The sequence below is a fragment of the Chelonoidis abingdonii genome, chromosome 26, assembly GCF_003597395.2.
Source record: "Chelonoidis abingdonii isolate Lonesome George chromosome 26, CheloAbing_2.0, whole genome shotgun sequence".
Lineage (NCBI taxonomy): Eukaryota > Metazoa > Chordata > Testudines > Testudinidae > Chelonoidis > Chelonoidis abingdonii.
The window spans coordinates 5335085-5353758 of record NC_133794.1 but is presented as its reverse complement, the minus strand read 5'-3'; the positions used below and the strand labels follow the sequence as shown (position 1 = coordinate 5353758).

Sequence of the window (18674 nt, the reverse complement as noted above, 5' to 3'; positions counted from 1 at the left end):
CGGGCCTCTGCCTCATTTTCCCCTGCAGCCTTTGGGGGACAATTGGGGCTGGGGAGGCAAGGGGTCAGGGGGCTTAGTACCTGACCCAAGAGCTGGGGTAAGGGGCTCAGGTGGAACAGTCCCAGCGCCCCTCCCCCCGGGGGGCAGCTGCCGCCGGCCTGAGCCCCCCCGGTAACCTGACCGGCCGCCGCCTCGCTCGCTGCGTGTGTCGCTCTCCAGCGTGCGTCGGGGAGCCGGGATTTCTGTCCCCCCGGCCCGGCTGAAGATGGTCTCGCCCGGCCCGGGTCCCTCCCTGTCTCCTCGGCCGGGTGGAACCACTTCCATCGGTCCCGGCAGCCAGCGGCCCAATGGCGGGGGGCGGAGCCGCTGGCAGCGGATCAGTCAGCCGCGGCCGCTTGGGTGAGAGGGGCCGGCCCGGACGCTGGGTTCTCTGGGTTTGCGAGGGGGCTGCAGGCCCGGACGCCTGGGGTTCTCGGGGGGGGGGGCGCAGGCCCTCGGACGCCTGGGTTCTCGGGGAGGGGGGGGGAGAAGCGCAGGCCCGGACGCCTGGGTTCTCGGGGGGGGGGGGGACGAGCGCAGCCCGGACGCCTGGGTTCTCTGGGGGGGGGGGGGGAGCGCAGGCCCGGACGCCTGGGTCTCAGGGAAGAGGGAGGGAGGAGCGGCTAGGCCCGAAGGACGCCTGGGTTCTCTGGGGGGGGGGAGCGCAGGGCCCGGACGCCTGTGGTATCTCTGGGGGGGGGGGGAGCGCCAAGGGGCGGCCCGTGACGCCTGGGTTCTCGCAGGGGGGGAGGGAGCGAGCAAGGCCCTCGACGCCTGGTTCTCTGGGGGGGGGGGGGAGCGCAGGCCCGGAGGACGCCTGGGGTTCTCTGGGGAAGGGGGGGCGCAGGCCCGGAACGCCTGGTAGGTTCTCGGGGGGGGGGAGCGCAGGCCGGACGCTGGCTTACACATCCTGGGTTCTCGGGGGGGGGAGCGCATGGCCACCCGGACGCCTGGGTTCTCTGGGGTGGAGGGGGCGCAGGCCGGACGCCTGGGTTCTCTCGGACGGGGAGGGGGGAGGCGCAGGCCGCGGAAGACGCCTGGGTGTTCTCTGGGGGCGGTGGGGGCCGCAGGCCAGACGCACTGATTCTGGGGGAGGGGGAGGGCGCAGGCCCGGACGCCTGGGTTCTCTGGGGGGGTTGGGGCGCAGGCCCGGACGCCTGGGTTCTCGGGGGGGGAGCGCAGGCCCGGACGCCTGGGTTCTCTGGGGCGTGCATTAGAGCAGGGCGCTGGCAACTCGGTTTCCTGGGTTCCATTCCCAGCTCTGCCCCCCCGCCCCCAGTGATCATCCCCCGAGTCTTCCCCTGCTTGAGCTCTCCCTGGCCCGGTACCCAGAGGCCGGGGGTGTTCAGGCCTCACTCCCCGGAGCTGGCAGCACCTGAGCCTCCTCTCCGCACACAGGTCTGTGGTGCAGGAGCCTGCTGCAGGATTACGCTGACGCCTGCCGGGATGTGGCCCTTGGTGTCAAGGAGCGGCCTGGGAAAGCCGGACTCTACCTCTCGCTGCTGGCTGGAGCTACCATCTGCAGCCTCCACGTCCCCTGTGACGCCTCATTCGAGTCCTCGCTCCTCGAAGCCTCGGGCGCCCTCCTCCTGCTCTCCCCCTGGGTCCGGAACGGCACCTCCGAGGGGCACGTCCAGCGCCTGATGAAGCTCCGGAACCAGGGGCGGCTGCGCTACCAGAGCCTCGTCTTCTTCTCCCTCGTCTACCAGGCCCCCTTTGATGCGGAAGTTGCGCTGTACCAGGCTCACTGCAAACACCTGAAGCCACGCTGGATGGACTTTCCCGCCCGGACCCTGGATGTGGGGTTCTTGGGCCGCTGGTGGGTTTTAAGTTCGAAAATGAAGGATTCCGACATCAATGAAGAGGAATTTAAACATCTCCCTGAGCATCTCAGGACCATCTCCTCCCGGAACCTCCACTCAGCGGCCAACGAAAAACTCTTTGAGGAGAAATACAAACCCGTCATCCTGACAGAGGAGCAGATTGAGCGGGCAGAAAAGGAGGAGCAGCAGCAGCCACTTCAGGGAGCCTTAAACCAATAATCTGAACAAAGAGACTTCTGGTTTCTGTGGGCTTCCGGGGACGGTTCTCTGGGAGCTGGCGCTGTGGGGGGGAGATGAAATATGAAAAGAATCCTATAATGAAATATAATTGTGCTCATGGCCCAACTGTGCTGAGCTCAATAAATCAGTTCTGTGAGCTTTCCAGTCACCAATGAGCTATTCCTGGGATCCGTTAGCTACTGGCTCCCCTTAACTCGCGGTCGCCGTGCTGGCTCGATGTTGGGCATTCCAGTCAAAGGCTGGTCCATATAAAGGGGCTGTATTTCGAAAGGAAACCGCCTCCTTGTTCACAGTCATTGTTTGGGTGGGGGAACAGCAGGGCACTGGTGGAAGTGGCAATGGTGCTGCAGTAGGGAGCCGGGCTGATCACTGTGCCCCAGTGTGGTGCAAAGGGGTGGTTGCTGCAGGGTGGATGCCCACCTGCCTGAGTCAGTTCTGGCCCCACAATGCTAGGAGGTGCTGTTGTGCTGGAGGTGCAGCTTCTTGAAGGAGATGTAAATCCAAGGACCCTGGGCACGTCTGGCGTCTTCTCCCCCAAAGATTGCCCAGGGTGGACTCAGCTGTAAGAAAGTTTCAGTCACAGGCTTGGCTCTAAAGAACGGCCAGACAGGGGCAGACCAATGGTCCATCCAGCCCAGTGTCCTGTCTTCCGACAGTGATCAGTGCCAGGTGCCCCAGAGGGAATGAACAGAACAAGGTAATTACTGAGTGATCCAGCCCCTGTCATCCAGTCCCAGCTTCTGACAGTCAGCATCTTAGGGACACCCAAAGCATGGGGTCCCTGCCCAGCCTGGCTAACAGCCATTGATGGACCTACCCTCTAAATTTATCTGGTTCTTTTTTAAACCCAAGTATTCTTGTGGCCTTCACAACATCCCCTGCTGAGGAGTTCCACAGGTTGACTGTGCCTTGTGTAAAGAAATACTTCCTTGTGTTTGCTTTAAACCTGCTGCCTGTTCACTTCATTGAGTGACCCCTGGTTCTTGTGTTATATGAACAGGTAAATAACACTTCCCTATTCGGTTTCTCACATTGAGTGGATGTTTTCAGAGAACTCGCCACAATGACTCCAAGATCTCTCTTGAGTGGTAACAGCTAATTTAGACCCCATGATTTTACACATATAGTTGGGATGATGTTTTCCAAGGTGCATTACTTTGCATTTATCAACACTGAATTTCATCTGCCATTTTGTTGCCTAGTCACCCAGTTTTGTGGGTTCCCTTTGTAGCTCTTTGCAGTCTGTCTGGGACTTAACTATCTTGAGTAATTTTGTGTCTGCAAATTTTGCTACCTCACTGTTTACCCCTTTTTGCAGATCTTTTGTACGTCTGTCCCAGTACAGATCCCTGGGGGACCTTGCTGTTTACCTCTGTCCATTCTGAACCCTGAATGGAGATCAGGAGTACGTGAAGGTCAGTAGCTGCTGATTCTGCACTCTAGAATCATTGATTTCATATTACTTATGGCTCCCTAGACAAAAAGTAAAACGTCAGCATGTGTGCTGGTCTTCAGGGGGCCTGCCCAGAGCAGCATCGCATCCAACGGGATAGATCCGGTTAGTCGCTAGCAGCCAGGCCTGACTCCAAATGATATTTGTCTCTCTTGAGTGAAAAGAGCTCACACGCGGATATTCGTGGCCCTACGCTGACCTGAGTGAATAGCTGACTTTGGGTTATGGGCTAAACCAAAAAACCTCATGGGTGGAATAAAACATTCCCTTTGACCCACAACCACGTTTGGTTTTTACCTTTTTTCACCCTTTAAAAAAAACAGCGAAATGAAACTGAAGCCAATTTCTAACCAAAAAGCCTTTTTGACTCAAAATGTTGGGTGTTGAAAGCAGTGATGTGAAACATTTCAATTTCTTACGGGTTTTTTCCCCAGCCAAAGCGATTTGTTGAATTTGACACAGTTTTAGGGTCCTAGCAACACGAATTAGCAAAATGTTTCCACTGATCCAAACCTGCATTTTTTGTTGTTGGTGATTATGAAAAAAAAGTCTGTAAAATTTCACCTCGCTTTAGTTTTCAGAACAAGTGGAAACTTTTTCCTGTTGGATCCTAAAGAGACAGCAGAGGGCACTACAGAATGAAGGGAAAACTCCCATGTGCTGCTTCGGCAGAGCAGTTCTCTTGTGGGCGGACATTCTCTATAGCAATGGGCCCTGGCTGGGTTGGCCCCCATGGGGATGGGTCCATGATCAATTTGTGGGTGTTGCGGATCTGCCCTGACTTTGGGGGACCTGACAGTCCAGGGACTGATAGAATTACCCTGGGGCAACCAGCACTTCTGTCTTCTGGGAAAGGTGATGGGGGAAGGCAGGAAGAGAACATGGCTTCACAGGCCAACCTGACTGTTCAGCGGCTGGGTTGCAATTGCAAGGCTGTGTACAGGTGCACATCGGGTTCCTACGAATTCTGTCCTAATGATTTATTAACCCATTTACTAAGTGATCAAACAGCTGCAGGGGCTGGGCTCTGAGAGGCTTTCACAGTGGAGGGATTCCTCTTTGAGTCGCCGGAGTCTTTGACTGCAGCACGTCAGTTCAGCCTGCCTTTGAGCGCTGCTCGAGACAATAAATGGCCTCTGAACTGTGCTGACTCTCGGTTCTCTGAAGGCCCCTTTAGGCCGTTCTGGGTCCTCTGACAAGCCCTGCTGGGAAGGGGCCTTCCTCCTGGCTGGTGTGGAATTGGAAAGGCCCTGCACCCGCCTTGTTTCCAGCCTCTGATGTGGAGGGGAAAATCAGGAGAGCGACCAGATTTTCCTGCATTACAGCTATTCTCTGCTTCCCAGGGGATAGAGCTTGAGTTAGAGCAGCCCCAACGCTGCTGTAACTTACACCAGGGGTCAGGTAGCTCCAGAATGCAGGAGCACAAAGGGAACCTAGTCACCAAACTCCTTTCCTTCCCCAAGCACAGGGAGAGGGGAGCTGAGAATCAGACCCACAACTGAGCCAGTGCTTGTGAGATGGGGACAGTGTGTTAGACACACACTATGGGTGTGTCTCTGTAAAGCTAGAAAGCCCATGAGTGTGTGACTGCGCATGTGAGGAAAGAGGGAGGGGTGCAAAGGAGACTGGTACGAGGTGGAGAGGAAGAATCTGTGTGTGTGAGAGCCCAGAGAGATACACGGGAGACGGGGGTGTTTGCAGTGGTAGAACTGGAGGTTCTGGGCGTGAGAGAGAACTGGAGAGGCATGGAGATGCCGTGAGTGGGGAGTGTGCTTGGTCTGGGAAAAGAACGACCCATGATCTCACCATTCACTGTCCAGCAGGCAGGCGCGTGGGCCGAGGCCCAGCTGACCGGGAGCATCAGGAAATCCCGCTGCAGGAACAGCCAGTCTCTGCAAACCCCTGCCTGGCGGTGGGTGGGAACAGGAGCCCTGCAGTTCTGATCTGCGCATAAACCCTCAGCGCCTTAGGAAAGCCGTTTGGTCCCAAACCCAAACTGCTCAGAAGGGCTCTGCGCAGCAATCTCTGCTGTGTAAACGCAGGGAATCGGGGGTTTAGTAGCAGACGGTCCCTGTTCTGTATTTCTTACTCTCCTTTGGCACCAGCTTTATTGCTCCTACCTGGTTAATTTCACACCATAGCTTGTTTGTCCTGCTTCCCCCTTGCTCCTGGGAGCAGGCCATTTCAGCAAAAACCCCGTTGTCTTTAGCAGAGTTGAGCCCTGCGCACCAGGTAACACCCCTGGCGCCGATCTCGGCGCTGTTCTACTTTCCAGAGATTTGTTTCTCTGGTTTTAATGCCACAGAAGAGCTAAAGCAAGACAGGCAGCAGACGGGTGTAGTCACGCTGTTGCCAGAGACGGGAGGCGTTTGTGCAGTGTCAGCCTCTTAAAGTTGGCTGAAGGAGTCAGTCTGATGCTATGGACATGCCAGCTCCTCAGCAGACGATAGAGCCTGGAGCGTGTCGTGTACTATTGATGTCAAGTGCCCTTCAGGACTGTGCTCACTGGGATCGTACTGGAGTGGGAAAGCGGGCTGCAGCAAGTGGTTATGGGGCTTCAGGAGGGGGCGTTCTCCACTCAGAGCTAGTGCTGTGCGAGGGCCGCAAGGGGGCTGTTGAAAATACCATTTTCGCAAACCAAGCTGAGATCCTGGTGGCTCGTGATGAGAAAAGTTCCCGTTGCATTTTCCGCAGGTCAGAGCATTTGCCTCGGTGGCCAACTCTGTTCCTACGTGGCCACGCTGCTTCTGTCCGCTGCAGAATTTTTCTTTGCACCTGGTATGAAACTGCTGGGAAGTGTTTCATGTGAGCTGTTTAACAAGCCCAGAGGTGGCTGCATTTTAGCAGCAGATGAAATTCTATCTCCATCTTCAAAACTGGAATAATTATACCTCCTTTTGTCCCACCCTTGGTTTATTCAGACTCTGAGCTCTGCAGAAGTGTCTGTGCAGCACCCATTCTCAGTGCTGCAATGGGGTCTCCATTCTCAGTCAGGAGTCTTTGCAGCGCCTGCCCCAACAGGGGCCCTGCTCTTTGTTGTTGGTCTGTGCAGCTTCTGGCACCATGAGGACTCCGATCTCCTTAGCTTATAATAGACACTGAGACCCTTTAAGCTGAAAATCTCACCACATGAGTACTTCACTTAGGAGCATGTGGGAAAGTGCAGACTTGATGGCCAATACATTACGCCCGTTAGTGAAGGTTTCTCTGGGGTGATTGCTATTCTAGCTGGAACCGTGGCTTATTTCCCTGATTCCAACCATCCTATTCAATGCAGCTCAGTCCACAGGCATCCTTTTCTGTTGATGTAAAGTCACAGCTTGGGCCATGCCACGGAGGCTATGTGCAGGTCCCTGGCATTGAGGCAGAGACAGGCACCCAGAGACAGATCAGTGTCACTGTTTCTTTACCACAATTGTGTTTTCTGTTTCCATTTACTGCGCTGCGGTGGTGTTTCCTAGATCCTCAGGCCAGAAGCCATCGTTGTGACCATCCAGTCTGACCTGCTGCATAGCCCAGGTCAGAGGCGTGCTCCCAATTCATTCCTAGCATGGAGCTTTTCGGGTCAGTCCAAGCAGTGGTGGAGACTCTACCCCCACCCTTGGTACGTTGTTCCAAGGGGCTAGTTCAGAAAGAGGCACTGGAGCAGCTTGGTGGCTGGCTTGAGGAAGCAGCAAGTAATTTTGGGGGCTTTCTCGGGATAAAGGGTTTGGATGGAACTTGCTGCTTTTGGCCACATGCCTCTGCTACCTAGGGGCTGTGGGAGCCACAAAACACTACTTGTTACCAGATCAAACCGGTGCTGGTTTCTGGTGCCCCAACAGGTCCCCCCCGGGGGGAGTTTTCTTTGTTTCAAGCACCAGAGCCCAGGACTCTGTAGAGAGGTGAGGCCGAGATCCCTTCAGCAACAGGGCAACTGGGGATCTTGATTTTACATTCATGTGTTTGGGCAACTTTGGGGATGGGGGGAAGACGTGTTTCCCAAAACTGGGAATGTTCAAAGGAAGAAGGAAAGTGACCGACTGAGAAATTGGCCTCCTGGAAGGGAACAGGCTCTGCCACTGGCATGCTGGGTGACCTTGGGCAAGTCCCTTCACCTCCGTGCCTCAGTTTCCCCCCCCTTTGTTATTTAGACTGTAATCTCTCTGGGGCAGGAACTGCCTGTTAAATGTTTGTGCAGGGCCTCTCTCTGGTGCTTATACAGGCCCTATTTGCATAGTAACTGAGTCCCTTGCACTCTTCATTAGGTGCTACTGAGGCCCAGAGAAATGGCGTATCTTGCCCAAGGTCGTACGTGAAGTCTGTGGTGGGGCAGAGAATTGAACCTGGGTCTCCAGAGTCGGGTAAATACCCCCCATGGTGCAGCCTAGGCTCGTGTCTCTAGCGGCGCGAGGGAAGCATTCACACTGCTGTAAAAGGCACTGGTATACTGTCAGATTCTGGTCACTGATATATTCAGACTGGAGCAGGTGCCAGGCTGTTTGGGGAATGGGGGATCTGTCTTAGAAGAGGAGACAAAGCGGCTGCCTCAAGGAGCCCAGCAAAGTGAAGGCAGAGAAGGGAGCTGATCGCGTCCTATGAATACATCAAGGGGGAACCCGCCAGGCAGCAGAAAAGCCAGTGGCGCTCAGGGCAAGGCTGGCACAAGACTAAATATGGATGAACTGGCCAGGAACAGATCAGGGCTGCCCATGAGAAGCCAAGGACGGAGGGTCTGGGACAGTCTCCAGTGGTGCAGGGAGGGCAGCAAGCCAGCTCGTGTGCCGATGGAGCGGAATGAGATGAGAGAGTCACTGCGATCGCAGGGGCCGGACTCCAGGACCCAGGAGCTCCCTTCCAGCCCTGGGTCCTTTATTCCAATGAGTCCTAGACCCCAACCCGCCCAGCCTCTCCTCCACAAAGGAACCCCGATCTCCACTGGGGTCTCTAGGCATGGCTGTGTGTGTTCTGTGTCGGTGCAGCACCTGCCCGGCTCTGTGACTGACTCCTAGACCCTACACCTAGTAAAGAACGTACAGCTCCATGCACAGCGGGGTCCTGGTTCATAACTGGGGTTCCTAGGTGTTACCGTAATACACCTCATAAATAACACACCCACAGATGAATAAGTGACTCGGAAAATCTGCCATGGAAAAACATTCAGCTGTAAGGATGCAAAACAAGTTTTTTGTCTCGTCCCTGGGGTCAGTAAGTTGTTTGTGGCTCCTCCGAATGGAAGAACAGCAGCAGTTTTGTGAAACAGATTTGAGTTGGAGACTTTAGTTCGGCTCTGGTAACAAGTTCAGTTAAGTCTTTCCATTGGGTGTTTTATGAAGAGCTACTGTCTGGCCGTTAAATGCAAATTGATTTGTTAAGAATATAGTCACAGGTTTTAAACCCACTGTGTGCAGTGCATGCAAATATGAGTAGCCTCTTAAATAGCTCTTAAATAATTAATCCCTGCTAAATGATTAGCTAGTGAATCCTATGAAATGGAAAGTAAATGCACATCGCAGACACCTTTAAAAGTGTTACTAAAGAAACCAATCTGAGCTTTGAAATTCTTCCTGTAGGGATTCCCTCGAGGTTACAGACTTGTGTCACCTGAACTTCCCCCTCTTGGGCAATGTTAAGGAAGGAATTTTCTAACTAATTGAAGGGACAGTGCCGAGATTAGGGCAGAATTGCAGGGTCCTTGCGAGAGATGTTAGCAGGGAAGTGCATGTTAGTGGTTGGAGCAGGTTGGCCAACTATTTCTGGTTGGCAACCTCTTATCTGAAGTCAGAAATGTTCATGCCCCCCTGGCCTGGCCGATACAAGTGCGAGTAGAAATCGTATCAAGGCTAAGCCAATGGAAGCGACTTGGCGTGGAATCCTTGACCTTGAAAGCTCAGTATGCGTGGAAGGGAGATTTTCTTTGCTTTCAATTGCACTAAAGATATTTGCTGCCTCCTGAGCTCTTGGGCTGGCTTTCAGATCATGACCTTCCCAACTGGAGAAACCCTGGCAGTCAGGGCCGAGAGTGAGCTGAACTCTCCTCTCAATTAAGGTTTCATTAATTAACATCTGTGCAGCTGGTTAAGATTGCTGATGAATGGCTCTGGAGAAGGACAGGGGATTATTGAGCATCAAGTGCTGAACTGTTTGGCTAGTGACTGGAGAGGCTTGTCAGACAGCTGATGTGAAAAGGGCCAAGGCTCTTTTGATGAATGGCGTTTGCTTTCTCCCTGTCTCTCTTGCCCCTGGCCAGGATCTGAGCCTTCCAATCATCTCGGCGCCTGACACAACCAGGAGAAAGTGCAGAATGGCTGGGGAAGAATGACTTTAAACAGCCCTGCAAAGAGAGAACCTCCGGCAGAGATGAGCTCGCTCAGCGAGGAACTCGCCAAAGAGCACGTGCCTTGGAGCGAGTGAGTAGCGAGTTCTGGAGTTGTGTGCTGTCCTCCAGGGGCGAGATGGTATTTCATGTTCCTGTGACCATGGAGGATATTGGCAGGTCCTGGCTTACATGGCAAAGTTACAGTCATTGGGATCGGGGGGGGGCGGGGGACGGAGGGATGGCGAGGGTTAATTTAGAAGGGTGCTACAGAGGGGAAAGGGCATGAATTGCTTGCATTAGAGAAGCAGTGTGAGCGCCGGATTGGGAGCCAGGACACCTGGGTTTTATTCCCAGCTCTGCCACTCACTTCCTCTGGGAGCATAGTCAGCTTACCTCCACTGTCTCGCTTCGTGCCTCTGTTTCCCGATCTGTGAACTGGGGATGATAACACTGACTGGGGGTTCAATCCTGGCCCCAAGGACTTCAGCAGGAGCAGCCAACAGAAATGCTCAGGAAGGTCCTGCAAGGAGCGCTGAGTTCTGCCCAGGTGGAATTATTTGCAAGCTTGCGGCCATTGTTATTATGCAGCGACAATGAGGCTAGAAAGCACAGGTTTTCCAGGAGTCCTGACTCCCCCAGCCTTGCTCTGCTCAGTACGCCCTGCTCGCCCAGCACCGCTCTGGGAGGGAGAGATGGTTGATTCAGAGATCAGCACCTTTAAGGTTAGATGGGACCATCACAGCCCTCTAGACTGACCTCCTGGGTAACAGGCCAGAGGCTAACACCAAGTGATTCCTCTGTCCAGTCTGTCACTCTGGTTTGAGCTAGATCGTATCTGTTGGAAAGAGACGTCCAGTCTTCGTTAGTGCTGGAGAATCCACCACCTTCCTAGGGAACCTGTTCCCAGGCCTGCAGCTGTTGAGAGCCCCATCCATGGAGGGAACACCCTCCTCTGAGGGCCCCTCGGTGGCCACCTTGGGAAGCACACTGGTAAGCTTGTGGGAAGTTGTGCTGAGCTGTTTGCTCGGTCAGAGTGGAATGCAAACCCCTGTCATTTGTCTTATGGCAGCTAATATTTTCCTTTGTGATTTTTTCCCCCAGCTCCACCGAATTACAGCATTTTGTTCTCCAGGTACCACTATTTCATTCTTTTCTGAGCTCGAGTTTAGTCCCGGATTTCCAACTGACAACTTGGGGTTTGGGGCATCGGGTTGGAAATACATGAGCTCCCCTTTGGTGCCAGCGGCAGGAGAGTGAAGTAATTGTAGAGAGTTAGTGCTTCCCATCGCAGGGTGCCAGCTGGGGCAGATCCACCACCGTCTCCTTTATGCAAATAAGCTGTAAAAATACCTCTGGAGAAACTGCTTGTGGCATTAATGCTCTACCGGGGCATTCCGCTCAGAGCTGATTAATCACAGCAGCACAGACCTGCTGGCATTTAGTTTGAAATGGGCCGAGTCAACAATGCAGCAAGGGAAGAAATGAACCACAGGGAGAGAAGTAATTGGGGGAAAATGAGGGGAGGAATTTGAGCAGGGGTAGCAAAGTCCAGTCGGTTCAGAAGGAAGCGGATTAGCACAGGGCTGGGATAGCAGTGAGGCCGGGAGTTGGGATTAAGGGGCCCTGGCAGAGCGGGGAGCTCAGGGCTGGGGGGTCCTGGCAGAGCGGAGAGCTTGGGGCTGGGAGAGCAGTGAGGCTGGGGGTCAGGACTGAGGGGTCCTGGCAGAGCGGGGACTCAGGGATGGGGGGGCTGGCAGAGCGGGGAGCTCAGGGCTGGGATAGCAAGGTGGCCTGCACGTTACAACTGAGATATTTGGCTCCATGTCCACAACGTTTCCTTTGCAGGCAAATGTTTTAATCGTAGGGAGGAAAGTTTCTAATAAATCCACCGATTAAGCCAAACTCTTCCGACCTTTGATATTCAACTCCTGGAGCTTAAAGCCAGCTGGGCCCATTAGATCCTCTAGTCCGACCTGGACAACGCAAGCCGTTGCATTTCCCCCAGCTGCCCCTGTGCTGGGCCCAGTTCTCTGTGCTTGTTTTCATGGGGCTCCTAGGAAGACACTGCAATCTCCTAACTACATTCCCCTGGGAAATAACTACCGCACTTGGCTTCTTACCATTCCTGCCTGGATTTTGCACACTGAAAGCCTAGAGTGGCTGCTCCCAAGAGGCGAAAGGCTTAAGGAGCAATTTTTCACAGTTTCGCACATTGACAAAGCAGCGGGGAATTTATTCTGTACGTTCTTGTAGGCGAACAATAGTCACACTGTGCCGGGATGCTGGCTTCCCAGTGGCTGTTGGGCACGTGGCACGAAACACGACCTGTTTGCCCTTGCAATGGGCGTCAGTCATCAGACTGGAAGGGACCTTGAGAGGTCACCGAGTCCAGTCCCCTGCACTCATCAAAAGGAAGTGAGAGATGTGTTAACATGTACGGGTGTTTGTGGAGAGCTGTGTGGCCGGTGGTAAGTACTAGGGTCCTGATTCCAGAGAGTGGGAAGCAGTTGTGGGAAGGTGGGAGTCAGGGCTCTTCTGGGTTCTGTCCCCAGTTCTGGGAGAGGGGTGGGAGCTGGTGGATTAGAGCGGGGGAGGGGATGGGAGCCAGGACTCCTGGGTTCTCTCCCCGGCTCTGGGAGGGGAGTGGGAGCTGGTGGATTAGAGCGGGGGAGGGGAGGGAGTCAGGGCTCCTGGGTTCTGTCTCCAGCTCTCTCCTGATCTGGGGTATGTCCATGGGAGGTGCCAGCCCTGTCGATGTTTAAAATGCAGCCCTGGAGTCTCAGACTGAAGAACAATCCTGCTTCTTAGGGTCTCACCAGAGCCCCATCTGCTGTGCCTGCCACAATGAGGCTTTCACCCGGCTTCCACATCCACTTTACCTGCACCAGTCCCCCAGTGCAAACAGCGACTTTGGAGCTCACGTCTGCTTGAAGCAGGGAGGCAGGTCACGGCTTATAGCAGCCCCCTACACCTGAGCGCAGTAGCTGCACAGTTGGCCGAAATCAGGGCTGATCAGTGTAGACAAAGCCAGAGTCGGTGAGCCTCCAAGTGAAGGGCAAATGAGATCTGGAAGAAGTGCTGAATAATTTCTTGTGTGATGGCCAGATGTTGCATTTGGGGTGATCCCTGATTCTGACCCAAGACCTTCACAGGCTCATGTACCATGTTTGCAGAGCAGCACCGGCTCCAAGATTACCTTGTGTTTTTTGTCGATTTACAGACCGCGCACCGATTCTAAAGCAGATCGCGGGGGTCTCAGGACACAGAAGGGTTTTGACCAGTGTGACTTGATGCTTCCTGGAGTTTGCTTTGCGTTCGGTGTGTGAACACACCAAAAATTGAGCCAAAACCATAAATGAGCCTTCCGTTTGATCGCAGCTGGGGGTAGATTCGCCCCCAAAAGTCCATGAACCTTTCAAGTCATGCAGGCTGGTTTTTGTAATCCAAGTCACTCATGTCCTGTCTTTCCCCTTCAGTGATGAGTCTCTGCTGTTCCCTTCGCTGCTGGTAATAACAGGCACGATAGCTTGGAGACAGTAAAAATTATGTTGTTGCTTTTGCAGGCAAGTCAAAGGCTGTCCTGCCCTATAAAACCACCGGATTTGTCGCATCTCACTTTCCCTAGCTAGAGGTGTTTCTTTCATGGCTTTACAGGCCATTCCAAAGCTCAGACTGCGCAGAAGTGTCTTTTGTCTCTGGTGAAACACTTCCTGTTGTCAGCCAGTGGGGCCAACTTTCGCGCTTTTATCGCAAGTCTCGGGATACCCAGTGATCTCATGGGATGATGGGAGCATCTCTGCTTTCACTCTTAAAGTTACTTCCTAGCCCTTCTGCTTGTGGGGAAATGCAAACGCCCTGCCCCCGATGGTGCAGAAACCGGACCCCAAATGGGTATTATTTACAGTCGTGTATTTTTAAGCTGATCTCATTGTCCTGGGGGAACTGACTCGTGGTTTTTGAACACTTGGCTTTGGCAATACTGTGTTACTTTGGCCACAATGCATGTTAAGTTTCCATGAATGAATAGTTTCTAAAGGGTTAATGCAGGATGAATGGAGGGACAGTCTTTTTTGGGGGGCTCCTAGGTGCTGCTGCAATAGAAATAATCACCCCAGCTCTTATCTAGGGCTTTTCATTCCTAGCTTTCAATGTGCTTTACAAAGCATGTCAGGATTATACAGGTGGGGAAACTGAGGCACGGTGGTGACGTGACTTGCAGGCCAGTGGTGGGACTAGAACCCGGGTCTCCCGAGTCAAAGTCGTGCGCTCTGTCCACTAGGCAAAACTGCCTCTTTCTAATAATAACATGATATATGTACGACAGACAGGAGAGGTATGTGTTACAGAAGGACAAAAACTCTCCCTCAATCCATAACTTGATTAACGATGCATTAAAAACATGTCTGAATTGGGTATTCACCCGTTATGAACTATTTAGAAATGGAACCTTCATGTAAAGTGTGATTATGTGATTTTCACAGTAAACCCTGGCTGCGTTGGCCACCAGGAGGTTCTGCACGGCCTCAAACGGGAGGGGCAAGATCTATGAGCCGAGGTTTCGATTTAAACGGGATGCAGGTGTAAGAGCCACTAGCTTTCTTGGAACGTTTGTTGATTCAGGAAAGAACTGCTCAGCTCCGCTGCCCAGGTAATCCTGCCACTGCCACTTGCGGACTGAAGATGAGTGGGTGGGCTGGTGGTTAAAGCACTGGGCTGGGACTCAGGAGATCTGGCTTCGATGTCCAGCCTTGTCCTGCGCAAGTCACTTAGGCCCAGATTGAAGCCTAGATACTTTGACTCCCATTGAGGATCTGGCCTGTAACATCTTTGTGCCTCAGTTTCCTTTCTGCAAAATGAGGATAAGAAGCCTCCTTTGCCTTTTTGCCAAGATTGCAAACTCTGCTGGGATCCTTCTTGTTACGTGTCTGTGCAGTGCCCGGCACGATGGGGCTCTCATCTCAGTTGTGGCCTCCAGAGCAGAGGTTCTCAGCTGGGGTACGTGTACCCCTGGGGATGAACAAAGGTCTTCCTGGGGGTACTCAACTCATCTTGATCAGCGTTTCTGGATACAGGACTTGCAAATGCAGGGCTGGCTATAGGGCCTGGCAAGCAGGGCAGTTGCCCAGGGCCTCACTCCACGGGGGTCTCTGTGAAGCTAAGTTACATGTTTCAGCCCCGGGCGGCAGGGCTTGGGCTTCAGGCAAGGCTCACAAGTGGGAAAAACCGGCTCCAAGTATCACACTGAAATGTAACTACAATATATTCCAGTCCATTTATTTACTAATGATATGGTAGAAATGAGCAAGTACACCATTTGTCAGTACTAGCGGCTGTGTCTGATTTTGTAAGGAAGTGGTTTTCAAGTGAGGTGAAACTTGGGGTGTGCAAGACCAATCAGAGCCCTGCAAGGGGTGCAGTCGCCTGGAAAGGTGGAGAGCCGCTGGCCTAGACAGTAGCTGCAGCACTGTTCTCCACAGGACTGACGAGCACTTTGCAGAGCTGGGCAGCTGTCATTTCCCTCTGGTTTACAGATGAGCAAACTAGGGCATGTGATTTGGCCAAGATCACAAAGTGACTCAGTGGCAGAGCCGCAGGGCTCAGCAGCCATATTCTCTTGCTGCTGCTTATGAGTAATGGGACAGTTTTCTGAACCCAGGCCTGTCCTCTGACCACTAGGTAACTGTGTGCACATTGAGAGTGCAAGTTACTAGCATAAAATGATGTATAGTACCATCTATCCTCTCTGACCCTAATCACGGGATAGAGCTGCTTTGAATCGTGAGCTGCTTTCGAGATCTAAGCCACAGAAACATTAGACGATAGCAGAAGTTACTGTTCTAAAATTACATAATGCAGTTATATGCCCTGCACATCTTAATGCAGCAGGGAAAGCAACGAGGAGGCGGATGGCAGCCAGAGGCAGAGACACAGAGAGCAAAAGCTGTGCAGACGCTTTGTGCGTGCGTAGTGGGGAGATAGCAGGGAAGGGAGACAAGAAGACTGTTCTGGATAACTGGAAACCTTGTGCCACCCGCCTGGCAAACCTGAGTTGAGAGACTGACTCTAAATATGACGCTCCAATGAGCTTAGACCAAAGCAGTCCCAATGGATGCCAGCAACGTAGGAAGCGCCTTTTCCCCACCCCAGCCCATATAATAAAAACCCTCGAGAGCCCAGGAGCTGAAACTGGCTGTGTGTGGGTGGACTGGTGACTCGCTGCTCCATCTTCCTCCACAATCTGATCTTAAATTCTGGGGAGCTTTGTTCTGTGTGGCACTGTTCTGGCATGGCAAAGGGGCTTCCAAGTGCGCGTCAGTTACATCTGCGCCTACTGTAACAAGGCCCTTTATGCTGCTGGATGGCTGTAAACAGGCCTGAGTGCACATGAGAACTGGGCCCGTGCAGATCTAAAATCACAGTTATCCCCTTGATAGATCACTCGGAAATAGACCAGAGTCCACTGAGGAGTTTTCTAGGCTTTGGACCAACTTAACGGAGAGATGGGGAACGTTAAAACGAAAGAGAAACAAACAAGTCCCAGTATCATTTTTTCCCTTCCCCTCAGTTGTTCTTATCGTCCCTAGGAGACGACTTGCTCGGTAGATGAAGGTAATTTTAATAGGGTCTAATGTTGTCATGGAGACAACTGCTCCATTGCTATTAACTGCGATCATGCCAGCTATTATCCTGATGAAAAGAGTGTGAAGAAATTAATTTATCAGAGCCACCCAGGAATTGTGGAGGCGGCTCCTTTATTTTTTGGTGGATAGTCTATTACATTGTCTGGTATCAATTGATCGGTGCCTGTCTGCCTGCCTGAGTCGGCACGCATCCTGCCAGGCATGCGGTGCGGTCAGGGGTGAGTTGGAGCCGGTTCCCTCCAGTTCCCAAGAACCGGTTGCTAAAATTAGACCTCCGTGGAGAACCAGTTGTTAAAGGGCCAGCTGGGGAGGCTGAGGTTCCCCGGCCCCTCCTCCATTTCCCCCCAACTGCAGCGTGGCCAGCCGCTGACACCAGCTGGGCAGCTCAGCTGAACTCCTGAGTCGTCCTGCTGCTTTGAGCTGCAAGCAAGGTAAGGGGGTGGGGGCTGCAAGCTCCAGGGCCGCTGAGGGGGCAATTTTCCCCAGGCCCTGCATGGGCCCCCAGCCCCATGAGTATGTCTCCTCCCGCTTCCACCCCTCCCTTAAATCAGAACTTTTTATAGGGAACTGGTTGTTAAGATTTTGGCAGCTCATCACTGGGTGCGGTCCCAAAGGAGGTATTTCAAAGGAGCTTTCTCCTCCGCTGCTTCCTCTGAAGTTCTGTTTGAAATTCACAGGGAAAATAAAGCAGCGGCAGTGTTAGATGTGGTAGAAAACTGTTAATGGGAAGGAATCCATCTTGGAAACGGTTCACACTTAGACAACACAAACAGAAAGACAGGGTGGTGGGGGCAGATAATTGGGAGTCAGGACACCTGGTTTCTATTCCCAGGCCTGGAAGGGAATTGGGGTATTGGGGCTACTGTAGAGAAGGCAGGAAGGGGTGTCAGGACTGCTGGGTTCTGTTCCCAGCTATGGGAGAGGAGTGGCGGTCTAGCAGTTAGGACAGGGAAAACAGTAATAACGACTAACTCCGATAGTGTTTTTCCTCAGTGGATCTCAAAGTACTTTACAAAGGCAGTCAGTAGTATTATCCCCATTTTACAGATAGGGGAAGCTAAGGCACGGAGCGGGGACGTGATTTGCCTGAGGTAACCCAGTGGGCGAGCTGAGAATAAACTCGGGTGTCACAAGTCCCAGCCCAATGCTCTGCCCACTAAGCTACGCTGTGTTCCTCGGGGTGAGGCTCTGCCACTGCCGGGAGCAAGTCTCCTGCCCTCCATTTCCCCACCTATCCCAGCGCTAACACAGGGATGAGGCTGAGTTTTCAGATCCGCGGACAGAAGCACTAGGGAGAGGCACGTATCCCCTCTAGTGTGCACGGCCCTCTCTGTGCTGATTCCATCTCCTAACAGAGGCCGGGAACCTACAGGACGTACTTTTTTGCCCACAGGAGGAAAAACACCTTTCCCATTTGTGCCCATGCACAGCCCCCGCATGCTCCCAGCCCAAGCCATTCCTGAGAAACTGGTGCTTGTTCCTCTTCCATAAATAACCAACTCCAGGCCAGGAGGAACCATTGTGCTCATCTAGTCCAACCTCCTGTGTACCACAAGCCAGAGAACTGCCCCAGGATCATTCCCAGAGCAGAGCTTATAGACAAAAACCATGATTGCTCTCTATAAATATATCAGAGGGATAAATACCAGGGAGGGAGAGGAATTATTTAACCTTAGTACCGATGTGGACTCAGGAACAAATGGATATAAACTGGCTATCAGGAAGTTCAGACTTGAAATTAGATGAAGGTTTCTAACCATCAGAGGAGTGAAGTTCTGGAACAGCCTTCCAAGGGGAGCAGTGGGGGCAAAAGACGTATCTGACTTCAAGATTAAGCTTGATAAGTTTATTGATGGGATGGTATGATGGGATAGCGTAATTTTGGCAATTAATTGGTCTTTGACTATTAGCGGTAAATATGCCGAATGGCCTGTGATGGGATGTTAGATGGGATGGGATCTGAGTTACTACAGAGAATTCTTTCCTGGGTGCTGGCTGGTGAGTCTTGCCCACATGCTCAGGGTTTAACTTATCGCCATATTTGGGGTCGGGAAGGAATTTTCCTCCAGGGCAGATTGGCAGAGGCTCTGGGGGTTTTTCACCTTCCTCTGCAGCATGGGGCACGGGTCACTTGCTGGAGGATTCTCCGCATCTTGAAGTTTTTGAACCACAAGTTGAGG

At 53.0% G+C, this 18674-nt stretch overlaps 1 protein-coding gene and 1 long non-coding RNA gene across 2 annotated transcripts; both read left to right on the top strand.

Annotated features, from left to right (window-relative positions):
* Positions 1 to 347: 347 nt before the first annotated feature.
* On the top strand, positions 348 to 2250 carry TIMM29 (translocase of inner mitochondrial membrane 29). The gene is made up of 2 exons (XM_075061231.1): positions 348 to 399; positions 1438 to 2250. Exons 1-2 carry the CDS (start codon positions 348 to 350, stop codon positions 2079 to 2081), a joined length of 696 nt encoding a protein of 231 aa, XP_074917332.1. The 3' UTR covers positions 2082 to 2250.
* Positions 2251 to 7232: 4982 nt separating this feature from the next.
* LOC116824832 (uncharacterized) lies at positions 7233 to 11966 on the top strand. The gene is made up of 3 exons (XR_004373716.2): positions 7233 to 8700; positions 9785 to 9944; positions 10955 to 11966. It is a non-coding gene; the product is annotated as an uncharacterized LOC116824832 (long non-coding RNA).
* The last annotated feature ends 6708 nt before the right edge of the window (positions 11967 to 18674 follow it).

Coding starts and splice junctions, on each gene's coding strand:
- TIMM29 (XM_075061231.1), top strand. CDS start 348: ATGGCGGGGGGCGGAGCCGCTGGCAGCGGATCAGTCAGCCGCGGCCGC. Junction 400..1,437: donor AGTCAGCCGCGGCCGCTTGG/GTGAGAGGGGCC, acceptor CTCCGCACACAG/GTCTGTGGTGCAGGAGCCTG.